At 43.0% G+C, this 25190-nt stretch overlaps 1 protein-coding gene across 2 annotated transcripts in view; it reads right to left on the reverse strand.

The window, feature by feature from the left end:
* TERT (telomerase reverse transcriptase) overlaps positions 1–25190 on the reverse strand; it is a 153529-nt gene that overhangs the window by 21409 nt on the left and 106930 nt on the right. For both annotated transcript variants that reach the window (XM_040432958.1, XM_040432957.1), the window contains 2 exons: positions 5396–5467; positions 4303–4488 (listed from right to left, as the gene is read on the reverse strand). In XM_040432958.1, coding sequence (XP_040288892.1) covers positions 4303–4488; positions 5396–5467 — 258 coding nt within the window. The remainder of the gene's footprint in view (positions 1–4302; positions 4489–5395; positions 5468–25190) is intronic.

A 25190-nucleotide genomic window follows, 5' to 3' on the forward strand; every position in this document is an offset into this window, starting at 1 on the left:
GTGGTGGACGGACCCCGGGAAATTACAGCTCTCCCCTCTCCGTTCCTGTTGTAGGCGCGGGTCTGAGAGATCCCTAGCGATATCCCCCCATTGTCTGTGATGGGAATACCCCTTTAAATAGTATGCACCCCCATATAATGGGAAAAAGATGCAATGTGTTTCTGCACCTTGTGCTTTTATTTAATAGGCAAAAAGAAAAAAAAGGGAAACAATGCTAGTTCTTCACTTTTTTATGTTTTTCATAGCACAAAGTGCAACTACAATACTTTATTTAAATAGTGCCCCTTTCCATTACAGTCTTTCCTATATAAAAGATACATAATTTGTAGTTGTCGAGGCAGGGCTAGAAGCTGTGTTGCGTCCTAGTTGTGAAATTTTTCTTTAAAGGGGTTTTACCATCTCAGAAAATGGGGCATATCGCTAGGATATGCCCCTATTGTCTGATAGGTGCGGGTCCCACCTCTGGGACCCGCACCTACAATGAGAACGGAGCGGGGAAATGAACACAGGGCGCACTGCGCATGCGCAGCCGCCCTCCATTCATTTCTATGGGGACGTCGAAAATAGCCAAGAGCTGGCTCGGCTATTTCTGTCTTCCCCATAGAAATGAATGGGAGCAGGGGCCGGGCGTGTGCGGTGCGCTCTCATTCACTTCTATGGGAGCAGCGGGCAGCAGCGCTTTGTGGTGGACGGACCCTGGGAAATACGGGTCCTCCAGCCACAGCTCTCCCCGCTCCGTTCTTGTTGTAGGTGCAGGTCCCAGAGGTGTGACCCGCACCTATTAAACAATGGGGGCATATCCTAGCGATATGCCCCCATTATCTATGATGGGAATACCCATTTAATTTAGTTTTTGTCTTTCTATATTTTTTAAGATCTTTGGGGAGGGGGGCATTATACTGAGTACTGAGATAACAGCCTCATCTAGACTGTCAGCTCCACTGGGACAGAGAGTGTTGATAATTTCTGTAAAAGACTGTGGTATATGTTAGTGCTATATAAGCAACTAAAATAAATAAAAAAATTGAGCATCAAATATACAGTGATCAATAAGGCAGGAATGGTAATAAAAAGTTGCTGCCTTCCCCAATGGGAGTCTGTCTGTCACCGAAAACTAGCTCCTGTGAGAAAAGGTAAGAATAAGGCCTCATGCACAGGGCCATTGTTTTCGTCCGCATCCGAGTTCTGGCGGCTCGGGTGCGGACCCATTCACTTTAATGGGGCCGCAAAAGATGTTTACAGCACTCTGTGTGCTGTCCGCATCCATTGCTCCGTTCCGTGGCCCCGCAAAAAAAATATAGAATGTCCTGTTCTTGTCCGTTTTTCAGACAAGAATAGGCATTTCTACAATGGGCTTACGTTTTTTTCACACAGTGATCATGTTTAGTTCGTAGACCACACAAGGTGCTCCTCATGTGAAAACTATTTTGGCTTTGACAAAAACAACTACACTTTTGCAGGAATTTTTGGCTTTAAAAAAGTCACAATTTGTGCAAATTTTTTTTTTAGCTGTGCTTGACAAAAGTTGAAAAGGTGTGCAAGGCTTAGGTGTGCGTGGTTTTAACTTTTAGACATTGTGATCTAATCAGGAATAACCCTATACAACCAGGCATATAGCCTGGTAGAATTGATTAAGCTGAGTAAATCGTTACCTTTCTTTTGATTGTCAGTGCTGGCGTTCAAGAGAGATTAACACTTTTATTTTTATGCAAAGAGCTATTGGAGCACCAGGAAGCGGGCTTATGCGGCTTACGCACTGCTCTAGCGACGCCCCTGGTGCTCCATACTGATGCCTCCATTCTTATAAACATGACCCACCCTAGATTGACAGTAATAGATGTGAGTCTAGCGCTGATCTCTTACACGCCTTTGCACTGGTTCCCTAGAATGGCTCATGTGCACCATGTCTTTTGCTGCTTGCCGAGCAGTGAAGATAATTAGTGTGCATGCGCCGGTGACATTGCTGAACCTGGAAATAGAGGTGACTGCATATGTAGGGGACGGCACCTTCACTTCCGAGTTCAGTGATGTCACCGGCGCATCTGCACTAATCATCTTCGATGCTCGGCACGCTCCATGCAAAGGAACCAGTGCACAGACATGAGAGATCAACACTAGACTCACGTCTAGAGCTGTCAATCTAAAGGGGGGGGCGTACTTATAAGGATGGAGGTGTCATTATGGAGCACCAGCGGCGGCGCTGGAGCAGTGCTCAAACTCCATAAGCCCACTTCCTGGTGCACCAGTGCCTCATTTGCATAAAAATAAAAGCGCTAATTTCGTTTGAATGTCGGCACCTACACGGCAAAGAAAAGTAATGTTTTACTTAGCTTCATCAACCCTACCAGGCTATATGCCTGGTTGTATAGGGTTGATTCTGGTGACAGAGCCTCATTAAAACCAGTGAAATTAGATAACTCTTATTCCCTGCATTCTGGCAGGCATAAACTGTTAAATCAATGTAGCAGTGTATATACAAATGCCAACCTATGGTCGTGTCAATGGACCCATATTCTTCTTCAAATATAGTTATTGTACTTTAATTCTCATTTTATTTTTTTATTTTTAAAGGGAATCTATCACCTCCCTAAAGAACTAATAAATAGTCACTGTAATTTCACAAATCAATCTTATAACAGAAAAATGCACGCCTTGCAGTTATCAGCCCCACCCAAAATAATTGTTTCTGAGCAGTAGATTGTACTCTGTAAACTGTACAGAGATGAGCAATCACAATAGCAATCGTTTGTTCCCCTACAGCGAGGACGATTGCTGCACATAAATCACCACTGCCCACAATCAGGAAATTACTGGGAACGTTTGGTTTGTTCCCGATAATTGCCTTTGAATCAGCCAGTGTAAAAGGGAGCAGAATCTCCTGTCCATTTGAACTAATTGGCAAACATTATAGCGGTTTATCTCTACCCACCTCTCAGCAACAACTGAGAATAACAGATCAAGCCTGTATGTCATACATAAGTCATACAATGGTCAGATACAGTGTTATCACACATGGCCGCTTATTCTGCTAAATAACGTTCTTTTTTCCATATCCTCACCACAATGAAGGGGTTAAAGAGACCAGTATAAAAGAAATCCAACACAATTCCATAGCAGATTCATTAAGATGAAGCTTTAAGATCCTTTACTATGCATCACTGCTGGTATCATATGTTTGACCTTCTTGCCTTTTAGATATAAGTTTCATTTTTACCTTCTTCCTATTAGTATCTTGATGTGTTCCTGCCCAAACATGTATTTAAAACTCAATTTTTTATCTTGACTATTTCTACCGGAAAAAGACAGCAGTTTGGCTATGTAATGCAAGGTATTTAATAAAAGACCTTAACCATCATCTTCATGTAACTTCCTGTGTACTTCTACTTGTGTTGAAACTGTCCTTGACCATTCTTTAGATTGTAACTTAATACAACCCCAGGGAATGGGCCAAGCAGCGGTGGAAACAGGATTATTTAAATATCAAGCCTACGGCAGGATTGTGCGTGCACTATGCAATATCATAAAAAGATTACATAGTGCATGCACAATCCTTTAGAAACATAGTGTGCACCACGGAACACCATACTCTTTTCTTTTACATATCATTAAAGTGAATCTGTCATATAAGTATAAGTTGCGATCACATTCTGTGCAGTGACTTTACATGGTACAGATGCATCCAGAGCTTTATAAGGGTTGTCGCACTTCAGCAAATGACATTTATCATGTAGAGAAAGTTAATACAAGGCACTTACTAATGTATTGTTGCTTCCTTTGCTGGCTGGATTAATTTTTCCATTGCATTATTCACTGCTCGTATCCAGGGGTGATGACCACCCTGCAATCACACAGCGGTGGCCATACTTGCTCACTATAGGAAAAAGGCGACAGCCTCTCTGGTGGCCTGGACTGCAGGGGTGCACATAGACTGGAGATTTTTTTTATAGTGTCAAGCACGGCCATTGCTGCTGGATTTGCAGGGTGGTCGTAAAGCCTGAATACAAGCAGTGTACAATGTGGTGGAAAAATGAATCAAGCTGTCAAAGGAAGCAATATGGACAATCACAATACATTAGTATGTGCCTTATATTAACTTTCTCTACATGATAAATGCCAGTTGCTGAACTGAGACAACCCCTTTAAGCTCACTGGGGCAGTTACTAATCCCATCTAATATTTAGACAGTGTAAATTTAGACAGGAATAAAAGAACATAAACTCACTTAGAATAATTGCATCTGATAAAGCAAACTTGGAACAAGACTTTCAATGTATAAAACGGGGCAACATCATTAAATTTTACCTAGAGTAATCACAGAAAACTTCCAAAGTTTTAGTGTCAAGCAGAAGACCGCACCAACGCAACAAGGAGTGGCCTGGTAACTGCTCTACTGTTGAGCACTCTGAAATGTCATCAATAGGGAAATTCACGACAGTCTTGTCGAGGCTTATTGAGCAGCCATAATCAGGAAGCCCTTCTGCCAGAGTTCTTAAGAAAGGATCAGAGCAGAACATTAGTACAATTAACAGAAACACAAACCATGCTTTAAAAGAATTTATTTGGTATTAGTGAACATAATGAAAATGTTACTTTTTATTAAACTGTAATTTAAATAACCATTTTTTTTCCAATACAGGAATAGAAAAACAATCATACCATGACCACATGCAAATCATAGTTATTGCAAAAACCAAATAACAAGCAGAGATGTGAGGGGTAATATCTGAAACAATTTAAAATAGGTTCTATTAAGCTGAACTAGAAAAATTCCTAATATCAGTTATGTAGTAACATTAGACATTAAGTGAATGATATGCAATTGGAACAGACAGTAAAAACAAAGGCAATAAATATTAGAAACACGAGGGAAACAAATAGTAGATGAGGGAAGCACTCCATCAATATAAGAAATCAACATCAAGTGTGCGAGATCTCTCAAGGAGGGGGCATCATGTTGAGTCCAGGACGATGCAGTGACAAATTTTGCTGCCATTGTCAAATGGAGGAGCAGTCTGCCCGGAGCTTTGGGTACGGTGTTAAGGGACATTCAGCAGGTATTTCCATCCAGAGGACGACGTGCATATAGCACCTGTTGTACAAAATTGACTTCTTTCCAAAAAGGGGCAATTATTGGGCAGTCCTAAAAACCATGCTGCAGAGTGCCCTCAGATCTGCAGCGTCTCCAACAAAGCAAGAAAACAATGTGTAACAATGTGGGAGTATTCCAATGCATTAAAATTGGTAAACTTCCATGCTATTACACATTCTCTTTTCCTGCTGTTACACAGTCTTTTTCCTTAAGGGTTGTCCATAATGAGGTCTTGGTTGCTCACGACCAAATGATTAGCTTAAGAGCGGCAATGATAATTTAGCATTATTTACTAAAAAGATTTACCTTAAAAATCGTTTTGCTTGTTCTAAGTGAGGTGTTACCAGCAAGAAATCATCGATAAGTCGCATGAAAACTCTGCAATAAATGAAAAGCTTACATGAAATAGATGCAAAATATCATCCACTGGCATGTTTATAGTCAGGGTCTGTAAACATTCAGATTTTATTATGTACTATTTCTAGTTAAAAAAACTAAAAACAGGAGACACAGTTTACATGTTATTAAATGGGTTGTCTCAATGTCAGATAAACTAAAATCTTGCATTGACATAAGTATTCAGTATTTAGCTTAACCACTTTTGGCTGCCTCCAGTCTTCTTGGGTATGATGCCACAAGGTTTGCACACCTGTATTTGGAGATGTTCTACCATTTTTCTCTGCAGAGCCTCTCAAGACCTGACAGGTTGCATTGGGACCATCGGTGGATAGCCATTTTGAGGTCTCTCCAGAAATGTTATAGTTGGTTTAAGTCAGGGCTCTGGTTGGGCACTTAAGGACATTCACAGAGTTGTTCCTAAGCCTTTCCTGTGTTTTCTTGTCTGTGTGCTTTTCTTGTTGGACAGTGAACCCAATCTGAGGTCCAGAACACTCTGATCAGAATATCTTTGTACTTTGCTCTATTCAGCTTTCCTTGAACCCTGACCAGTTTCCCTGTCCCAGCCACAGCATTATGCTGCCATCACCATGCTTCACCAGTATTGGTCGAGTGATGAGCAGTGCCTGGTTTCCTCCAGACATGACGCTTAGAATTTAGGCAAAAAAATTCAATCTCTGCTTTTTGCAAACTCCAGGAGGGTTTTTGTGTGTCTTTTACTGATTATAGGCTTCTTTCTGGCCACTCTACCAAAAAACCTGCAGTGATGGTTGACCTTCCACACACAGGTTATTTGGAGCTCTGCCACAATGACCATTGGGTTTTTGGTCACCTCTCTTACCAAGGCCCTTCTCCACAGATTACTTAGTTTAGTGGGGCCGCCAGCTCTAGGAAGAATCCTGGATATTTCCAAATGTCTTCCATTTAGTAATTAAGGAGGCCACTGTACTTTTGGGAACTTTCACTGAAGCAAAAAAATGTGTACCCTTCTCCAGATTGGTGCCTCCACACAATCCTGTCTCTGAGCCCTACAGGCAGTTCTTTCCATGTCATGGCTTGATTTTTGCTCTAATGTGCATTGTCAACTGTGAGACCTTATATGGACAGGGGTGTGTCTTTCCAAATCATGTTCAATCAATTTAATTTAGAACAGGTCCAATCAAGCTGTAGAAACATCTCAAATATCAAGAGAAATGGGAGGCTCCCAGAGCTAGATTTCAAGCATCATAGCAAAGGATCTGAATACTTATGTCCATACAAAATTTTAGTTTTTCTTTTTTAATAAATTTGCAAACATTTCTAAAATTCAGTTTTCATTTCTGATTATGGGGTATTGATGGGGCAAAACTTTAGATTTTTTTAATTTTAGTACAAGGATGCAAAATAACAAAATGTGAAAAAGTGAAAGGGTCTGAAGACTTTCTGAATGCACTGTATCATCTTCACTTATACTACTGAGTTATGAAAAAAACTGAAAAATGTACTCTTTAACTCTATCCATATAGAGGGGATTTGGCTTACTGTAGGGCTGGGCAATTAATCAAATTCATTTGATTAAATGCCATTTCAGTGAATGTCAATTCAGATTCTATCAGAATTGTGAAATCGATATAAGCCTCACTGCTGCAGGCAGGGCTAATATTGGATCAGAATAACAGCACACACGCATTGAAGCTGGGTTCGCACTGTAACTACTATCTACTGGATTCCCACTGTAACGTCCAGTATCAGAGATAATTCTGATTCCAGCTTTTTAAATCACTAGATGCAGCAGTCAATAGCAACAGCGGAATCCAGGCAATTAGTTAAGGGAGGGGGCTCCTTTTGTACCCATTAGCAACCAGAAATGCAATGGCAGGATGCTAATACATTACTGTGGCAGCCTGGAGGGCTTTGTTGGGCACCATGGCCTGCCATGACTGTGTACCGCAGGCTCACCCTAACAGACAACCTGTCAACCTTATATTGATAGACTATAATGCACTGGTATACAATGCATCATAAAAGCAATTGAATGACTGATTTGTTAGGTCCCTTAGTGAGACAAAAAAAAAAAAATCATTAAATGGTCACTAACTTTTCATACCACTTTGCATAAATCTATGTAATATATCCTATCAGAGAAAATGTCTTACTCTCCTGTTAGCAGCTCTTTTCCTCCCCTCTCCGCTTCCTGAACACTTTTTCTCTGAAATTTCTCCTGAATCCATCTGGAAATAAACCAGCTCAAAGAAGTATTTGATTACACAATAGTGCAAGTCTATGCAGAGTAGAGGGGGAGAAGTGAGCTGAGTGAGACAGAAGAGCCAGATAGACTGCACAGGCTAAATAGACAGTTTCTCTCTTAGCCCAAGTGCTTTATTTACATCAGTACAGAACAGTACTTCTCTATAATGCCTGAGTGATAACATTTTAGGAAGCAGATTCTCCTCTACTTTTTCTGTGAGCTGGATGGGAGCTTGTCTGTGCCCACCAGCTTTGGGAGAACTGCAAACTATAGATATAGCATACAGATAGGAAAACTACAAACAAATGCCGGGTACAAGTCATTTAATGGCAAGAAATAGTGTTATTTTTCATGTACACACTCTGTACTATTGATTAATGCAAATTGTGTCAAAAGGTTAAGTAAGCTTTAATAACGATTTCCATCGTTTTATTATATAATTGGTAAAAAACAAACAAACACATACACATGTATACTATCAACTAATTTGTAACAACCTGTATAATATAGATAACATGTTGTTAGGGAAATTTGGAAAAGATATATTGTAATATATGTGGATGTCAGAATAGAAAAATGTTGAACTATGGATATTAAGAACTTTTATATGGTGGGCATATTGAGTGATAATTCAAAAGCATCTATTTAGTTAGGGAAACTGCAGTCACCGTCCAGACTAGTGTGCCCAAAACCTGCTATCAACCTTCTGAAATCTCTCCAGGTAGTATGAAACTAAGGCTACCCCTTAGGTGTTCAACAGAGCCCGTCGCGAGGCAGGATGGACGTGCTGCTAAGGACCCAGGATACATCTGCGGAACCAGATTACTGGTGCAGGCACACTGATAGCAGAACTCTCAGAATAACTAGTTAAGTAAAAGAAGTGTCAGCAGGCAGGGTCAGGGTCAGCAAACTAAAGGAAATCCAGGTACAAGCCAGAGTCAATGCCAGGAGGGTCGATATGAGCAAAATCAGCAGCAAAGGATAATCCAAAAACAAGTTACTAATCAAAACCAGAGAAAGCAATAGTATTCACGCAGTACAGAGCCTAGACAAACAAAATACCAGACACTGATGATTGGGACCAAATGATTTAACCCCTTAATACATATGCCGACCATGTATGGCATATGTACGGCATTATGTGCCAGGAATTGTATAAAGTGGGCTGCTGTGGTGAAAAAAAAAATCATAAAAATATTAAAAGTTTAAATCATATCCGGTATCGCGACATCAAAAACTTTTCCTGCACGGTGAACGCCATAATGGAAAAAAAAACAAAATCATGAGATTCACCATTTTTTTGTCACCTTGTCCCCCCCAAAAAAGTTGAATAACAGTGATTAAGAAGTTGTATGTTGGCAAAAAATGGTACCAATAAAAACTACACTTTGTCCAGCAAAAAACAAGCTGTCATACAGAATTGTAGAACAAAATATTAAGTTATGGATAGTGGGGCTGCCGGAGTCCATTCCGCCAAATCAACTCTCTCAGATATGCGCCATTGAAATACCGCAGGCACTGGGCCTGCAGGGCGTATTTACGGTGGAGAGGGCGCACAGACTGGGCCCCCAAAGGGCACAAAGCCAAGAGGCGGGCAAATTCAACTCCCACGTTGAGGCCTAGAAACTCGATAGCGCGATACCTGAATTACGCGGCAAAAGAGGAGATCCTCGCTCCCCTCAACTCCTGCTCTTTGGGTACTATTCGGCAGAGGTGGCTAGGCGCAGGAGAGCTTTTTCAGATATTTGCTCCACCCTAGCAAAGAAAAAAGTCAAGTTTTCGCTCCAGTATCCTGCACTGCTAAGAGTGTTTCGAGAGGATGGTACCGTCCTGACTTTCCAGACACTGAAAGAGGTGCAAGAAGAACTGTGGGTCGAAGATGACACCGGCAACGCGCGCTCCAGACCATCTGGGAGGTTTCAAGGAACAGGTCGGGGACGAAGAGAAGGCAGACCTCCTCGAAGAGGATCTCCGCGAGAAACTGGAGTTTCTGGAAGCCAGGAGACTTTTTCATCTCGGAACCAGGATCCTTCCTGGGGATGACGAAGCGGCTTTTGGCCTTCTTCTTTTTCGGGACACGTGAGAGTAATGCTACACAGAACATTTTTAGAGCCGCTAGGCTAGTGATACATTGGGGATGGTTAGATGGGTAGGGAGGCTAAAGGTGAGCTGAGATTTTTTTGCAAAGGGTGAAGTGGGCACATGCTCGGGGTTATGTTGTCTAGCAAGCCAGATAGTAGCAACGGCTATGCAGATGTAGTGAAAAAAGAGAAGTCAAAATGTTTTGTTATAACGTTGCATTGGAGGGTAACGGGTGGGGTTCGTATGAGAGAGGGGAGGGAGGGGGGGCGGGTGCTTCTGATCATTCCAAGATCCTTTGGTTCGCTCAGCAAACTAATATCAAGTGAAGCAGGGATTCCTAATATGGGACAGCCTCTGTCTCCACGGGATGTGTCTCTGTTAGATCGAAATCACTATCCCATATCACGCGGATAGTAACATGGAATGTAAAGGGATTGAGGTCCCCATTAAAGCGGACTTCTATTCTCCGCCACCTTAAAAAATTGGATGTGGATGTGGCCCTGCTGCAGGAGACGCATCTTGAGGAGACGGATCTTTGGAAATTGAAAAAATTGTCGGTGGGAAAGGTAGTTGGCTCTTCTTCGGTAGGGAGAAAGGCGGGGGTTCTCATGCTTCTCCACAAATGACTAAATACTACCATAACCTCAGTTGACACACTAGTAGAAGGGAGGATTCTAAGGTTGACATTACAGTCGCAGTGAAGTACCCTAACGATCTACAATGTGTATGCCCCAAACTCCTGTCAAGCCAAGTTTTATAAGAAATTGGGTTACAGTATTTTGCAAGAGGGCCCAGGACCTCTAATAGTGGCAGGCGACTTTAATAGAGTTCATAGAGTAAAGGAAGACAGATGCCAGAGTACAGTGAAAGGAAACCACGGCACTCGTTTAGGTAGTTTTGAAAATTTATATTTTCATTTCATTTCATTATTCATTTCATCATTTATCATATCATGTTTGTCAGCATCCAGGAATGAAATATGCACAAACTGGCCAACGTTTCGGTCCTAATATGGGACCTTGGTCACGGCCTGGAGTAAGGTAAATACAAAGCAATACATTAGGGTATTTTTACATGATAAATAGATGCATGGTCAATTCATAATATTTACAACAAAATAATGTCCAGTGTCTAATGTACAGAGACACAGAGGGTAGGTACAACATTGTGAGGCGAAGCAATTTCCATTAGAGAAATATATAGACCTACATAGCTATAAGTCTCAGTAGATGACAAAATAGAAAACAGTAGAAAAAAGCAGAATAATCTGTAGTAGCTGGGCAGTCGATAAGCTTGGTTCAGAGTTAGCAAATGTTGAGAATGATAGATAGAAAATGTGATGTATCTAATAGGAAGGAACGTGTCTTTTTCACTAGTGGAGTCAGAATTTTTTCAAGAAGGATGGACAGAGGGGAGAGTATGGAATCTGTGGAGGCTACGATGGGTCTACCTGGTGGGTTGGATAAGTTCTTGTGTATTTTGGGTAGTGTGTAGAAAACTGGGGTGACTGGATTTTCGTTGGTGAGGAACGTGTAAGTGGCCTTGTCAATGGTGCCTATCTGGAGGTGGTGATCAAGGAAGCTACCGATTTCTTTTTTGATGCGGAAGAGGGGGTTAAGTGTCACCTTTTTGTAAGTGGAGACATCTGCCAATTGCCGTCGAATTTCGGCTATGTAGGCTGTGGTGTCCATTACCACAATGGCTCCCCCTTTGTCTGCTGGTTTGATGGTTATTGATTTGTCATCTTGGAGAAATCTAAGTGCCATATGTTCCTCACTTTTCAAATTTTGGGGAGTATGTATAGCACCTGTTTTAAGGTCATTTATGTTCTTGTTAATCTCATTCTGTACCAGATTAATAAATGTTTCTGCAGCGTGATAGTATTTAGGGGGCATGAATTTACTTTTATTGCTAAGGTTTAAAGATTTAAGGGAAAGTTCTGAGGTGGTAGTAGGTATTGGAGCCGGTGACGGTACTGGTAACTGTGTAGAGAAATGTGCCTTGAGTCGTATAGACCTGTAAAATCTTTGCAGTTCCTGTTCAAGTGTGAAGCGGCGTAGGTTACCATAGGGGCAAAAGGATAAACTTTTTGAGAGTGTGTTGAGTTCAGCAGGGGATAATGTGCGTGAGGAAATGTTCACAATCATGTTCCTACCTGTGAGCGAGTCTGGATGCCCGTCTGATTGCGGTCGGTGGGAACCTCGTCCTCTGCGTATGCGGCGGGTCTTCTTCTCCCGGGTCGGTATCCTCGTTTGTGAAAATAACGTTGATTGCGGTAGTTGGTTTGTCTGTCGCTTCCTGAAGAAGAGGATGCGTATCCTAGGAAGGAGGAGTAGTCGGAGCCCTTGGAGGTACTTTGCCATTGCCAACGGTAGATCTTTTGTAGATGGTAATCCTCAGAGTCACGGATAAATTTATTACGCTTGGTATTTTCTAGGAATTTCCGGTGTTCTTCTAAAATGTTGTCAGTCTTCTTCTTGAGCTCGGACCACTCATCGGATGAGATTGTAGAGACCAGTTGAGTTTCAATAGCTGTTAGTTTTTCTTGTGATTCTTTAATTGATTGCTGTAGAAATTCTATGCTTAGAACAATGATGTCCAAAGAACATTTGTTAATGATGGACTCGAATTTTGCGCAGTATTCAGTGTTTGAAGGGAAGAGAGTCGGGCGGAGATGGACTCGTAGGCCCCTTGGGATTTTCTTTTGCCTGTGGTACTCTGCCAATGTTGTGCAGTGTAGTTCAGCGGAAAGTAGTTTTTTAGATTCGCGTTCCCAGTCACGTGATTTTAATTCACTATGTGAAACGTGTAGGAAATTGCTAGAAGCGTTCACCCGGGAAACGATCTCCTCTGCGATTGCGTTATCGTACGAGAAGGTGGTTGAAGACATTTGGAGGGTGCTCAGTCACAAAATTCATATAATCTTGTAATAGCTTGGGTTGGACGGCACTCCTCTGGTGTCGTTTGGTACGGTGCTCAATGGTAATTGAGGTAATACAGTGAAAGGAAACCACGGCACTCGTTTAGGTAGTTTTGAAAATTTATATTTTCATTTCATTTCATTATTCATTTCATCATTTATCATATCATGTTTGTCAGCATCCAGGAATGTGCAAGCTAGCGCATCCCACAGGCAACATGCAAGATACGACTAAGGTAATTATGAAACCCTTCTAAGTACCCGCACACCGCCGTTCTACCTGCAGCTTTGATGTTCTCTTTATAACTGGCACCGTTAGACAGATCTCTATAGATGATTGGGCTACGACTCTGCTGACCCTTACATACTGTATATTTACCTTTGTCTCTATATACCTATCTTCATCATTACCCATCATGCAGTTACCGATATATGCTATAATCTGTGTCACACTCCACAGGCCACATTACCCTTGAGACGCTCTATTGACCTGCACCTCTCTGCATTTGACTGCATTTGCTAACTCTGAACCAAGCTTATCGACTGCCCAGCTACTACAGATTATTCTGCTTTTTTCTACTGTTTTCTATTTTGTCATCTACTGAGACTTATAGCTATGTAGGTCTATATATTTCTCTAATGGAAATTGCTTCGCCTCACAATGTTGTACCTACCCTCTGTGTCTCTGTACATTAGACACTGGACATTATTTTGTTGTAAATATTATGAATTGACCATGCATCTATTTATCATGTAAAAATACCCTAATGTATTGCTTTGTATTTACCTTACTCCAGGCCGTGACCAAGGTCCCATATTAGGACCGAAACGTTGGCCAGTTTGTGCATATTTCATTCCTGGATGCTGACAAACATGATATGATAAATGATGAAATGAATAATGAAATGAAATGAAAATATAAATTTTCAAAACTACCTAAACGAGTGCCGTGGTTTCCTTTCACTGTATTACCTCAATTACCATTGAGCACCGTACCAAACGACACCAGAGGAGTGCCGTCCAACCCAAGCTATTACAAGATGCCAGAGTACCACGCGAGGGGCTCCAAAGGGGTGTGAGTCTTCCACTCTCCTACCGCTACTGCAGGACATGAGTTTGGTGGATGTCTGGAGACATCGACATCCGATGGAAAGGGAGTATACGCACTACTCACACTCACAAATGTCCTGGTTGCAAATAGATTATATATTGATCTCCCTAAACATGCTATTAAAAGTCCAGAAGGTGGCGATATCAGACATGGTCATTTCCGACCATGCTCCGGTTCTGTTACGTCTGGTTGACGAGGTGCCACGTGGACCGGATTATATATGGAGACTCCCCCAGCACCTCCTATTAGATGAAGACTTCACTAACAGACTTAAGGGGTGGTGGTGGGAATATCTCCAGGACAACAGGGAGCATGCCCCTCAATACGCCCTGCTATGGGACGCGACTAAGGCAGTACTGAGAGGACGTGTCATGTCATACACCGTGGGTAAAAAGAAGGAAGCTAAAATAAAATTTGACAAAGCCACTAAAAGCCTCCGAGAGGCATACACGGCCTTCCTAGACCATCCCTCAGAACAAAATAAAACATTTTGGGTAACGGCCAAACACTCCTTTGATTACAGTTTAGAGAAGATAGCCAAATGGCACGAAGATCGCAAACGGGCAGATTTATTCCAACACGGCAATAAAGCAGGCAAGCTACTTTCAAATTGAATCAAACCTTTTGCTCCACAAACCCATAACCAACCCCTGAAAGACAATAAAGGGAAGCTCTGTACCCAACCGAAGAACATAGCGGGGATCTTGGGAGACTATTTCCAGACCTTATACTCGCGAGATGCTTTCGATGGAAGGTAAGGCCGACGACCTCCTGGATCAAATTCAGTTACCAACGTTGACTGACGAAGCTAGGACATTACTCAATAAGGAAATATCGGAAGAGGAGCTAGAAACGACGATAAAATCCCTCCCAAACGGTAAAGCCCCAGGAGCCGATGGTTTCTCGGCAGGATTTTACAAAATTCTGCGAGATGAAATAACTCTGACACTTGTCCCTTTATTCAATAATATACTAGAGGGTGGTAACCTGCCAACGTCGGGACACCTGGATTATAATAAGGTCATACCCAAACCTGGTAGGGACTTGACACACCCAGGCTCTTATAAGACCATATCGCTAATTAATCAGGACATTAAATTACTAGCAAAGCTCCTAGCCACCAGGCTGGCCTCAGTGTTACCGGCAATAATCGGGGATCATCAGGTAGGCTTTATGAAAGGCAGGTCCGCCGTCACTAATATAAGAAGGGTTCTAGCAGTGCAGGACAGCCTGAGGGGGCAATCAGCAATGGGAAATCCGGCTCTTTTGGCAGTGGATGCCGAAAAGGCTTTTGACAATGTGAGTTGGGAATGGCTTGCAAAAGTTCTAGACATTATAGGCCTAACAGGAGAATTTCGGAACTGCATAAGTGCCTTGTACTCCCAGCCCCAAGCAAAAGTGTCCATTCCAGGTTTTCTTTCAAATACAATCCGCCTAGAGAAGGAGACACGGCAGGGATGCCCTCTATCCCCCCCTACTTTTTAACTTAGCAATAGAGCCATTGGTGCTCTTTCTCAAAGAGACTAACCTGTTCCGGGGAATCAAAATAGGCCAGGAGGAGGTAAAACTTACATGTTTCGTGGACGACTTACTGTTGTTCATTGATTCCCCGGACACCCAGCTTCAGGGAATTTTAGGCTCCTTGGCACAATATGGCTCAGTCACGTGATACAAAATAAATGTGTCCAAAAGCCAACTTCTTTTTCTAACCCGCACACCATCTAACACATCACACCATAATGGTGTGGAGGTCCGAAAGGACTACATGACATACCTGGGAATTAAGGTGGGGCGGGATTCGGGGAAACTTTATTCCCTGAATTATGCACCTTTGATACAAAGGATAGTACAGGACTTGACCAAATGGAGGGACCTCCCACTATCCTTGAGCGGTAGGGCTCATTTAATCAAAATGGCTTGCTTCTCACGACTATTGTACCCTCTGCAGACTATCCCCCTATTATTGAAACACACAGACATTATGAGGTTGCAGTCAGCTTTCACGGCTTTTCTTTGGAAGCACAAAAGACCCCGGATAGCATACAGCAAACTCACAATGCTGAAGTGGGAGGGAGGGCTTCAGCTGCCAAACATTAGGCACTATAATTTAGCGGCCCTATTCCGCCATGTGAGGGACTGGATATGGGGATCCTCTCACTTCTCGGCATCAACATTAGAGAGGGAATTGGCACATCCATGGCACCTGGGAGCGCTTCTTCACTTGAGGTTACGGGACATCCCTCCCCGAATTAAACATAGCATACTATTGAGAGACACGATGATGGCATGGAAAGCTACAAGGAAAATATATAGACTCCCATTCTATGTGTCACTGCAAATGCCCCTGTGCACATTGCCGGCATTCCCCCAGGGTAGGGACAATAAGATGTTTAAAATATGGAGACACAAGGGGATACATCGATTACGCTATATTTTAGATTCATCAGGTCAGGCCTTACTTCCTTGGGAAGATTTAAAAACCAAATATCAACTGACGAATTCTCATTTTCTCTCGCACCATCAGGTAAAATCTTATTGCAACTCACAGGCAACTAAACTGGGAGAGGTGGACAAGCTGTTATGGTTTGAGGCACTTTTGGGGGGAGAAACGGCACCGATATCCCTGTCAGAATTATACTTTAAGATTCATAATACACAAATGATAGGATTGGTGGAGAGAGCTTTTCAAGTCTGGGAGAGAGAGCTGGGTGACCAGAACATAACGAAAAAGAGACGGTCTTGAATTCGTCAGAAAAGCCATCCAAAACAAGCAGTGGAGGGAGACCCAACTATGTATACTCCATACGGCCACCTACGCTTTCAACTTGTCTTATAGGGATGCCCCAGCCCATTATCTTAGCCAAATGTACCTTGTCCAAAGCTGGTCTGACCCATAGTCTCCTAACCTGCCCGCGACTACAGTCTCTTTGGTCAAAAGCAGCAGAATTTGTGCGTCAGGTATGGGGGGTCGAAGTAGTTGTCAATCCACAACAGTGTATCTTTCAATACATCCCCAAAGATCAATTAGATGATCAGGGGATAGGAGTGTCAGACGGAGGTATTCATATCTTGCTTATGTCTGTCAAGAAATCAATCTTGAGGAAGTGGCTACAAACGGAGACACCCGAATGGGAGGAGGTCATAGACACAATGAAACATGTGCTTTACATGGAAAGGTTGGAGATTAAGAGACATAAGGAAAACACCATAGGCAGGTTCATGAAAAAATGGAAACAGTTTATAATTGCAGTTCGGTCTGATTCAGAAATAGAGGAACTGATGTCACCTTTCCGACAGACAAAATGGTACCTCACATCTCAACTAAGAGGTGATCTGGGCAGACTAGGTATTGGGAAAGATTGAGAAGGCACCAGTCCAGAGCGACAACTTGTGCACTAATCTGATAGACGAGCCATTTATTTGATAAAGAGGAAATTGATGGTCAGTAAATGGTGATGCAATATTTATTTATTTTTTACAGGTTTTTATATATTTTTAAATAATAAAAGAAAATAAAAACTATACAAATTTGGCATCGCTGTTATCATATTGAGCCGCAGAATAAGGACGTAGTCATTCTTAGCGCACAAGGAACGCCATAATGTCAAAACCCCAAAAACCTTGGCAGAATTGTGTTTTTGTTTTTCAATTTTACCCCCACAAAGAATTTCTTTCTCGTTTTCCATGGTAAATTAAATGGTGCTTCTAAAAAAAAACGCATCTTGTCCCGCAAATAATAAGCCCTCATATGGCTTTGTAAATTGAAAAATAAAAAAGTTATGACTATTGTAATGTGGCGAGGAAAAATAAAAAATGAAAATAGGTTCAGTCCTTAAAGGGTTAAACTCACTCTATGATTGGACCCAAATTGTCTCGGTTTCCAGTCATACTGACAGGTCCAGCAGCTAAGGCTTGTCTGGTCAGCACAGCAATGCTCCCAGACTGACCCTGCACAGCAATACAAGAAGAGCTCCTGATAACTTCATTCTAGAATTTTGGTTTGTCAAAGACGCAAAATAGGGCTTTTGCTACTTTTTGTGCTCACTTGCAAAAAAATTTGGTGACTTTTTGCATTTTTACACCACTTACTCCAGTTGTGAAATATGAGTGGAAAGTGGGTTTGGTTAGACATGTTAATGACCTTCAATCCGGATTAATCACTGAGACTTTTTTTAAAAGTCATAATTTAACTCCAGTAGGAGTGTGGAATAAGAAAACTGTAGGAGCTTTTCTAGACAGTGTTAGGTTTAAGGTCAAACAACATGCAACATTTGATAAATGTAGCATAAAGTACGCCAATACAGACTAAAGCAAAACTGACTTCAAATATTCTCCTCATGATAAATTACCCGAATTGTTTGAGTGGTGAGGCATTTTTATATAAATTTATTTAAAATGACAACATAAAAAAAGCACAAATTAACAATGGAATTACTTTTTTTTCCCCATTCCCCTGCACCACCCCAAATAATAATAAAGTGTTAATCAACTCCAAAATGATACCAATGAAAACTACGTCTCAGTCCACAAAATACAAGCCCATACAGTCAGGTCCATAAATATTGGGACATCGACACAATTCTAAAATTTTTGGCTCTATATACAACCACAATGGATTTGAAATGAAACAAACAAGATGTGCTTTAACTGCAGACTGTCAGCTTTAATTTGAGGGTATTTACATCCAAATCAGGTGAACGGTGTAGGAATCACAGAGGTTTGCATATGTGCCTCCCACTTGTTAAGGGACCATAAGTAATGGGACATAATAATAATTATAAATTAAACTTTCACTTTTTAATACTTGGTTGCAAATCTTTTGCGGTCAATTACAGCCTGAAGTCTGGAACGCATAGACATCACCAGACGCTGGGTTTCATCCCTGGTGATGCTCTGCCAGGCCTCTACTGCAACTATCTTCAGTTCCTGCTTGTTCTTGGGGCATTTTCTCTTCAGTTTTGTCTCCATCAAGTGAAATGCATGCTCAATCGGATTCAGGTCAGGTGACTGACTTGGCCATTGCATAACATTCAACTTCTTTCCCTTAAAAAAACTTTTTGGTTGCTTTGCAGTATGCTTTGGCTCATTGTCCATCTGCACTGTGAAGCGCCGTCCAATGAGTTCTGAAGCATTTGGCTGAATATGAGCAGATAATATTGCCCGAAACACTTCAGAATTCATCCTGCTGTTTTTGTCAGCAGTCACATCAATAAATACAAGAGAACCAGTTCCATTGCAGCCATACATGCCCACGCCATGACACTACCACCACCATGCTTCACTGATGAGGTGGTATGCTTAGGATCATGAGCAGTTCCTTTCCTTCTCCATACTCTTCTCTTCCCATCACTCTGGTACAAGTTGATCTTGGTCTCATCTGTCCATAAGATGTTGTTTCAGAACTGTGAAGGCTTTTTTAGATGTCGTTTGGCAAACTCCAATCTGGCCTTCCTGTTTTTGAGGCTCACCAATGGTTTACATCTTGGGGGGAACCCTCTATATTCACTCTGGTGAAGTCTTCTCTTGATTGTTGACTTTGACACACATACACCTACCTCCTGGAGAGTGTTCTTGATCTGGCCAACTGTTGTGAAGGGTGTTTTCTTCACCAGGGAAAGAATTCTTTGGTCATCCACCACAGTTGTTTTCCGTGGTCTTCAGGGTCTTTTGGTGTTGCTGAGCTCAGCGGTGCGTTCCTTCTTTTTAAGAACCTTCCAAACAGTTGTTTTGGCCACGCCTAATGTTTTTGCTATCTCTCTGATGGGTTTGTTTTGTTTTTTCAGCCCAATGATGGCTTGCTTTACTGATAGTGACAGCTCTTTGGATCTCATCTTGAGAGTTGACAGCAACAGATTCCAAATGCAAATAGCACACTTGAAATGAACTCTGGACCTTTTATCTGCTCATTGTAATTGGGATAACGAGGGAATAACACACACCTGGCCATGGAGCAGCTGAGAAGCCAATTGTCCCATTACTTTTGGTCCATTAACATGTGGGAGGCACATATGCAATCTGTTGTAATTCCTACACCGTTCACCTGATTTGGATGTAAATACCCTCAAATTAAAGATGACAGTCTGCAGTTAAAGCACATCTTGTTCATTTCATTTCAAATCCATTGTGGTGGTGTATAGAGCCCACATTTTTAGAATTGTATTGGTGTTCCAATATTTATGGACCTCACTGTTCATGGCTTTATTGGCAGAAAAAGAAATAAAAACTTTTCTCAAGAGATGTGATATTGTGCAGTACTGAAAATAAAAACAACAAAACTATAAATATTTGGTATCACTGTAGTCTTAGGGCTCTTTCACACCTGCGTTCTTTTCTTCCGGCATAGAGTTCCGTCGTCGGGGCTCTATGCCGGAAGAATCCTGATCAGGATTATCCCCATGCATTCTGAATGGAGTGAAATCCGTTCAGGATGCATCAGGATGTCTTCAGTTCCGGAACGGAACGTTTTTTGGCCGGAGAAAATACTGCAGCATGCTGCGCTTTTTGCTCCGGCCAAAAATCCGGAACACTTGCCGCAATGCCGGATCCGGAATTAATGCCCATTGAAAGGCATTGATCCGGATCCGGCCTTAAGCTAAACGTCGTTTCGGCGCATTGCCGGAGCCGACTGTCACGGGGTTCCGAAGGTGCACTCGGTCCCCCATTGCCCGCAGAACTGTTGCTTAGCTTTTGGAATGAGGTTCTGTGTTTGACCTCATTCCCAGGGCGGCTTTACTAGCTGGGTGGCTCCTTGCTCCTAAGTCTGCCTTGAGCGCCGAGCTGATCACTCGGTGCTCGACTGGTTGGTCTGTCGGTCATGTGACGCTGGCCACGTCACATGACCCTCACTCCCCACTATAAATACAGGCAGCCTGCTGGCTACAGGTTGCCTGTTAATTTCTAGGTTCCTGGTATTTGTTGGACTGCTGAATACTTACCTGATCCTGTTCCTTGACCATCCTTTTGCCTGATCCTCCTGTACTGCGCATTCGTCCTGGTATTGTGACCTCGGCTCCCACCTGACTACTCTCTTGGGACTCCTCTTGTACTTCTCTGCTCTCCTGGTATTTATGACCCCGGCTTCTCCTGACAATTCTCTGCTTGCTCCATTTGTACTTTGCAGCTTTCCTGGTATTGACTCGGTCCGTTCACGTCCTGTTGTTTGTCTGTCTGTCATCCCTGCACTTACTCCAAGTTAGGGATTGCCGTCCAGTTGTCCCCTGTCATTAGGACTCGCGAGGCAAGTAGGCAGGGCCAGGGGTAAGGGTGGAGCACAGTGGTCACTTCCCCCCCCCCTGTGTGTGTGTGTACGCGACCGTTACAGATTAACAGGCCCAATAACCACTGTATTATGAATCCTCTGGTGACCCTGACTGACTATGTCTCTAATCTGACGCAGATGGTGCAGGAGTTAGGGGAAAAACTCAGCTCTTTTGAGTTAGGGCAAGGCTCTTCCACTCCTCAGGCCTCCAGTCCGCATTTTGAGCCCCAGATTAAGCTCCCAGAAACCTTTTCTGGAGACCGGAAGAAGTTTCTCTCTTTTAAGGAGAGTTGCAAACTTTACTTCCGTTTGCGCCCCGTGTCCTCTGGCCCCGAGAGTCAACGCGTGGGCATTATCATTTCCCGATTACAGGGTGATCCCCAGGACTGGGCGTTCTCTTTACCTGCTGGCGCCAGTTGTTTATATTCTGTGGAGGGGTTCTTTCAGGCCCTAGGTACCCTCTATGATGAACCAGACAGGGCTCTAGTAGCCGAGACGGCTCTAAAGGCACTGGTTCAGGGCAATTTACTAGCGGAGGATTATTGCACCCAATTCAGAAGGTGGTGTGTCCCATCAGGATAGAAAGAACCAGCCCTGAAGAGTCAGTTCAGGTCAGGTCTGTCTGATAAATTAAAGGATCTTCTGGTCAGTTATCAACTTCCAGAGACCTTAGAGGAGATGATGACCCTTGTTGTCCGACTTGACCGACGGGTTAGAGAGAGACGACAGGAACAACAGTTCTCTTCCCAGATGGTGGTCCAGCCAGAGGCCTATCCCAGAGACAATGCTGAGGTCTCCACCGAGGAACCCATGCAGGTTGGCATGACCCGAGGGAATCTTCACCGCAGACGTGGAGAATGCTTTTACTGTGGAGATTCTGACCATTGGATCAACCAGTGTCCTAAGAAGGTCCTCTCTGTCAAGTCTCCTAAGGCAAGGCAACCTAAAGACCAGGTACACCCTGAATTTTCTAAATGTAAGCTTTCGGTACCCATTACGATTTCTCTGGGAGTAGATAAATGGGCGGGTAAGGCCTTTATTGATTCTGGCTCAGCGGCTAGCTTTATTGACTCTGAGTATGCTGTTAGATTGGGTATTCCTATGTTTGCCTTACCAACTCCTATCCATGTCATGGCTATTGATGCTACTCCTCTTATTGGTGGTACGGTGAGCTTATGTACCTCGGAGATTTCTCTAACCGTGGGTGTGTGCCACTCAGAGAGATGTTCGCTTCTAGTCCTGGAGAACCTACCTGCTGAGGTGGTACTAGGGTTGCCTTGGCTCCGACTACATAATCCCACTATAGATTGGTCCAATGGGGAGTTGGTGAGATGGGGGCCTAAGTGTGACTCGTGCCTGTCCGTGGTACAGGCTGGGGTCTCCGTAAAGTCTGATACTTTACCCTCTGTTGTTAGAGAATATTCTGATGTATTCTCATCACCAACCCCAGAGGTTCTACCCCCCCATAGACCTTATGATTGTACCATAGAGCTAGTAGAGGGGGCCAAGTTTCCTAAAGGACGAATTTATAATCTTTCTATGCCCGAACGCAAGGCCATGGAAGATTATATTAAGGAGAGCCTTGGTAAAGGGCATATTAGACCTTCTGTCTCTCCTATGGGGGCGGGGTTTTTCTTCGTTAAGAAAAAAGATGGTGGTCTTAGGCCATGTATCGATTACCGGAGATTAAATAAAATCACTGTCCAGAATAGATACTCCCTCCCATTGATTCCGGATTTATTTAACCAGGTCCTGGGGGCAACCTGGTTTTCCAAAATTGACCTGAAAGGGGCATACAATCTAATCCGAATCAAGGAAGGAGACGAATGGAAGACGGCGTTAAATACTCCGGTAGGACACTTTGAATATCAGGTGATGCCTTTTGGACTCAGCAATGCCCCAGCTGTGTTCCAAAACTTCATGAATGACATTCTTAGGGAATTCTTAGGTAAATTTGTTATTGTCTATCTTGACGACATTTTGATATTCTCTCCTGACTTCGAATCCCATGTGTCTCATGTTAGACAAGTATTAGAGGTGTTGAGGGAGAATCAGCTATCCGCTAAACAAGAGAAATGTGTCTTTGGTGTGCAGGAGATTCTGTTTCTAGGGCATGTTCTGACTCCTCACGCCTTCAAGATGGATCCTGGTAAGGTACTAGCAATTAAGGAATGGGTAAGACCTTCATCCTTAAAGGCCTTACAACGGTTCTTAGGTTTCGCCAATTACTATCGCAAATTTATTATGAATTTTTCCGTAATTGCTAAACCGTTGACCGACCTTACTAAGAAAGGGGCGGATTTGGAGAATTGGTCTACTGAGGCCATTTCTTCATTTGAAAAATTAAAAAAGGCATTCAGTAGCGCTCCCATTCTGATCCAGCCTGATCAGGAGAAACCTTTTATTGTGGAGGTGGATGCGTCCGAGGACGGCGCAGGAGCAGTCCTTTCACAAGGTCCTGCCAGCCTCACTAATCTGAGACCATGTGCCTTCTTCTCCAGGAAATTCTCTCCCACGGAGAGAAACTACGACATAGGGAATAGGGAGCTGCTGGCCATTAAATGGGCATTTGAGGAGTGGAGGCATTTTCTGGAGGGGGCAAGGCATTGTGTAACTGTTGTCACTGACCATAAAAACCTTATGTTTCTCGAGTCTGCTAAGAGGTTGAATCCCCGTCAAGCCAGATGGGCTCTGTTTTTTACTCGTTTTGATTTTTCCATCACGTTCAGGCCGGGAAGTAAAAATGTGAAGGCGGACGCATTATCTCGGAGCTTCCAGGCTTTTCAACCTACTGAGGTACCACCTGAATCCATCCTACCAGCAAAAATCTTCTTAGCAGCTCTTACCCAGGATATCTCGGCTCGCATTAGGTCGGAACAACATCTGGCACCGGTATCCACCCCAACAGATAAGTTGTTTGTTCCCGTACAATTTCGTCTCCAGCTGTTGGGTGAGTGTCACGATTCTGCCTTTTGTGGACATCCGGGTGTTGAGGGCACTAAGGATCTGGTTTCTAGATCTTATTGGTGGCCCACTCTAACTAGGGATGTCAAGTCCTATGTGTCAGCCTGTGAGGTTTGTGCCAGGTCCAAGACACCTAGGACTCGCACTGCTGGTAACCTACGACCCCTACCCATTCCCAGTAGACCCTGGTCCCATATCTCGATGGACTTTATAACTGACCTACCGCTGGCGGAGGGTAAGACTGTAGTGTGGGTAGTGGTGGATAGGTTTAGCAAGATGGTCCATTTCATTCCCCTGTCTAAACTCCCGAATGCCAAAACCCTGGCGTCTATTTTTGTGAAAGAAATTGTTCGATTGCATGGTATCCCGGAAAATATTGTTTCGGACAGGGGTGTGCAGTTTGTGTCCAAATTCTGGAGGGCCTTCTGTCAAAGATGTAAAATTTTGTTGTCTTTTTCTTCCGCCTACCATCCTGAGAGTAATGGGCAGACTGAACGCCTTAATCAGTCTGTGGAACAATTTCTGAGGTTGTATGTTGCTGATGACCAGCAATTATGGGTCAAATTCCTTCCGTTGGCTGAATTTGCTCTGAATACCCGTGTCAATTCTTCTGCTGGGGTCTCCCCTTTCTTTTGTAACCATGGTTTTCATCCCCGTTTTCATTCTGGGTCGTCCGTCTCCTCCTCTAACCCTGAAGCTGATAAACTCTCCTCCGAACTGTGCACAGTTTGGGCCCGGGTTCAATCGAACCTAGAAAAGGCTCAATGTTCTCAAAAACTCAAGGCCGATAGGAGACGTTTAAGGGGGGTAAACTTTCAGGTTGGGGATAAAGTATGGTTGTCCTCCAAGAATCTATCTCTCAAGGTAACTTCTAAAAAATTTGCTCCTCGTTTTATTGGACCATATAAGATCACGGAAGTGATTAACCCGGTATCTTTTAGGTTGGAGCTGCCTGAGTCATTCCACATTCATAATGTGTTCCATAAATCTCTGCTTAAAAAATATTTTGAACCGGTAGTACCATCAAAAGCCTCGCCTCCGCCAGTTCTTGTTAATGATGCTGTCGAGTATGTGGTGTCTAAAATAGTGGACGTCAGGAAGGTGCGTAATTCCTTGCAGTACCTGATTCACTGGAAGGGGTAT

This window comes from Bufo bufo, chromosome 5 (genome assembly GCF_905171765.1).
Source record: "Bufo bufo chromosome 5, aBufBuf1.1, whole genome shotgun sequence".
In the NCBI taxonomy this organism is placed as follows: Eukaryota; Metazoa; Chordata; class Amphibia; order Anura; family Bufonidae; genus Bufo; species Bufo bufo.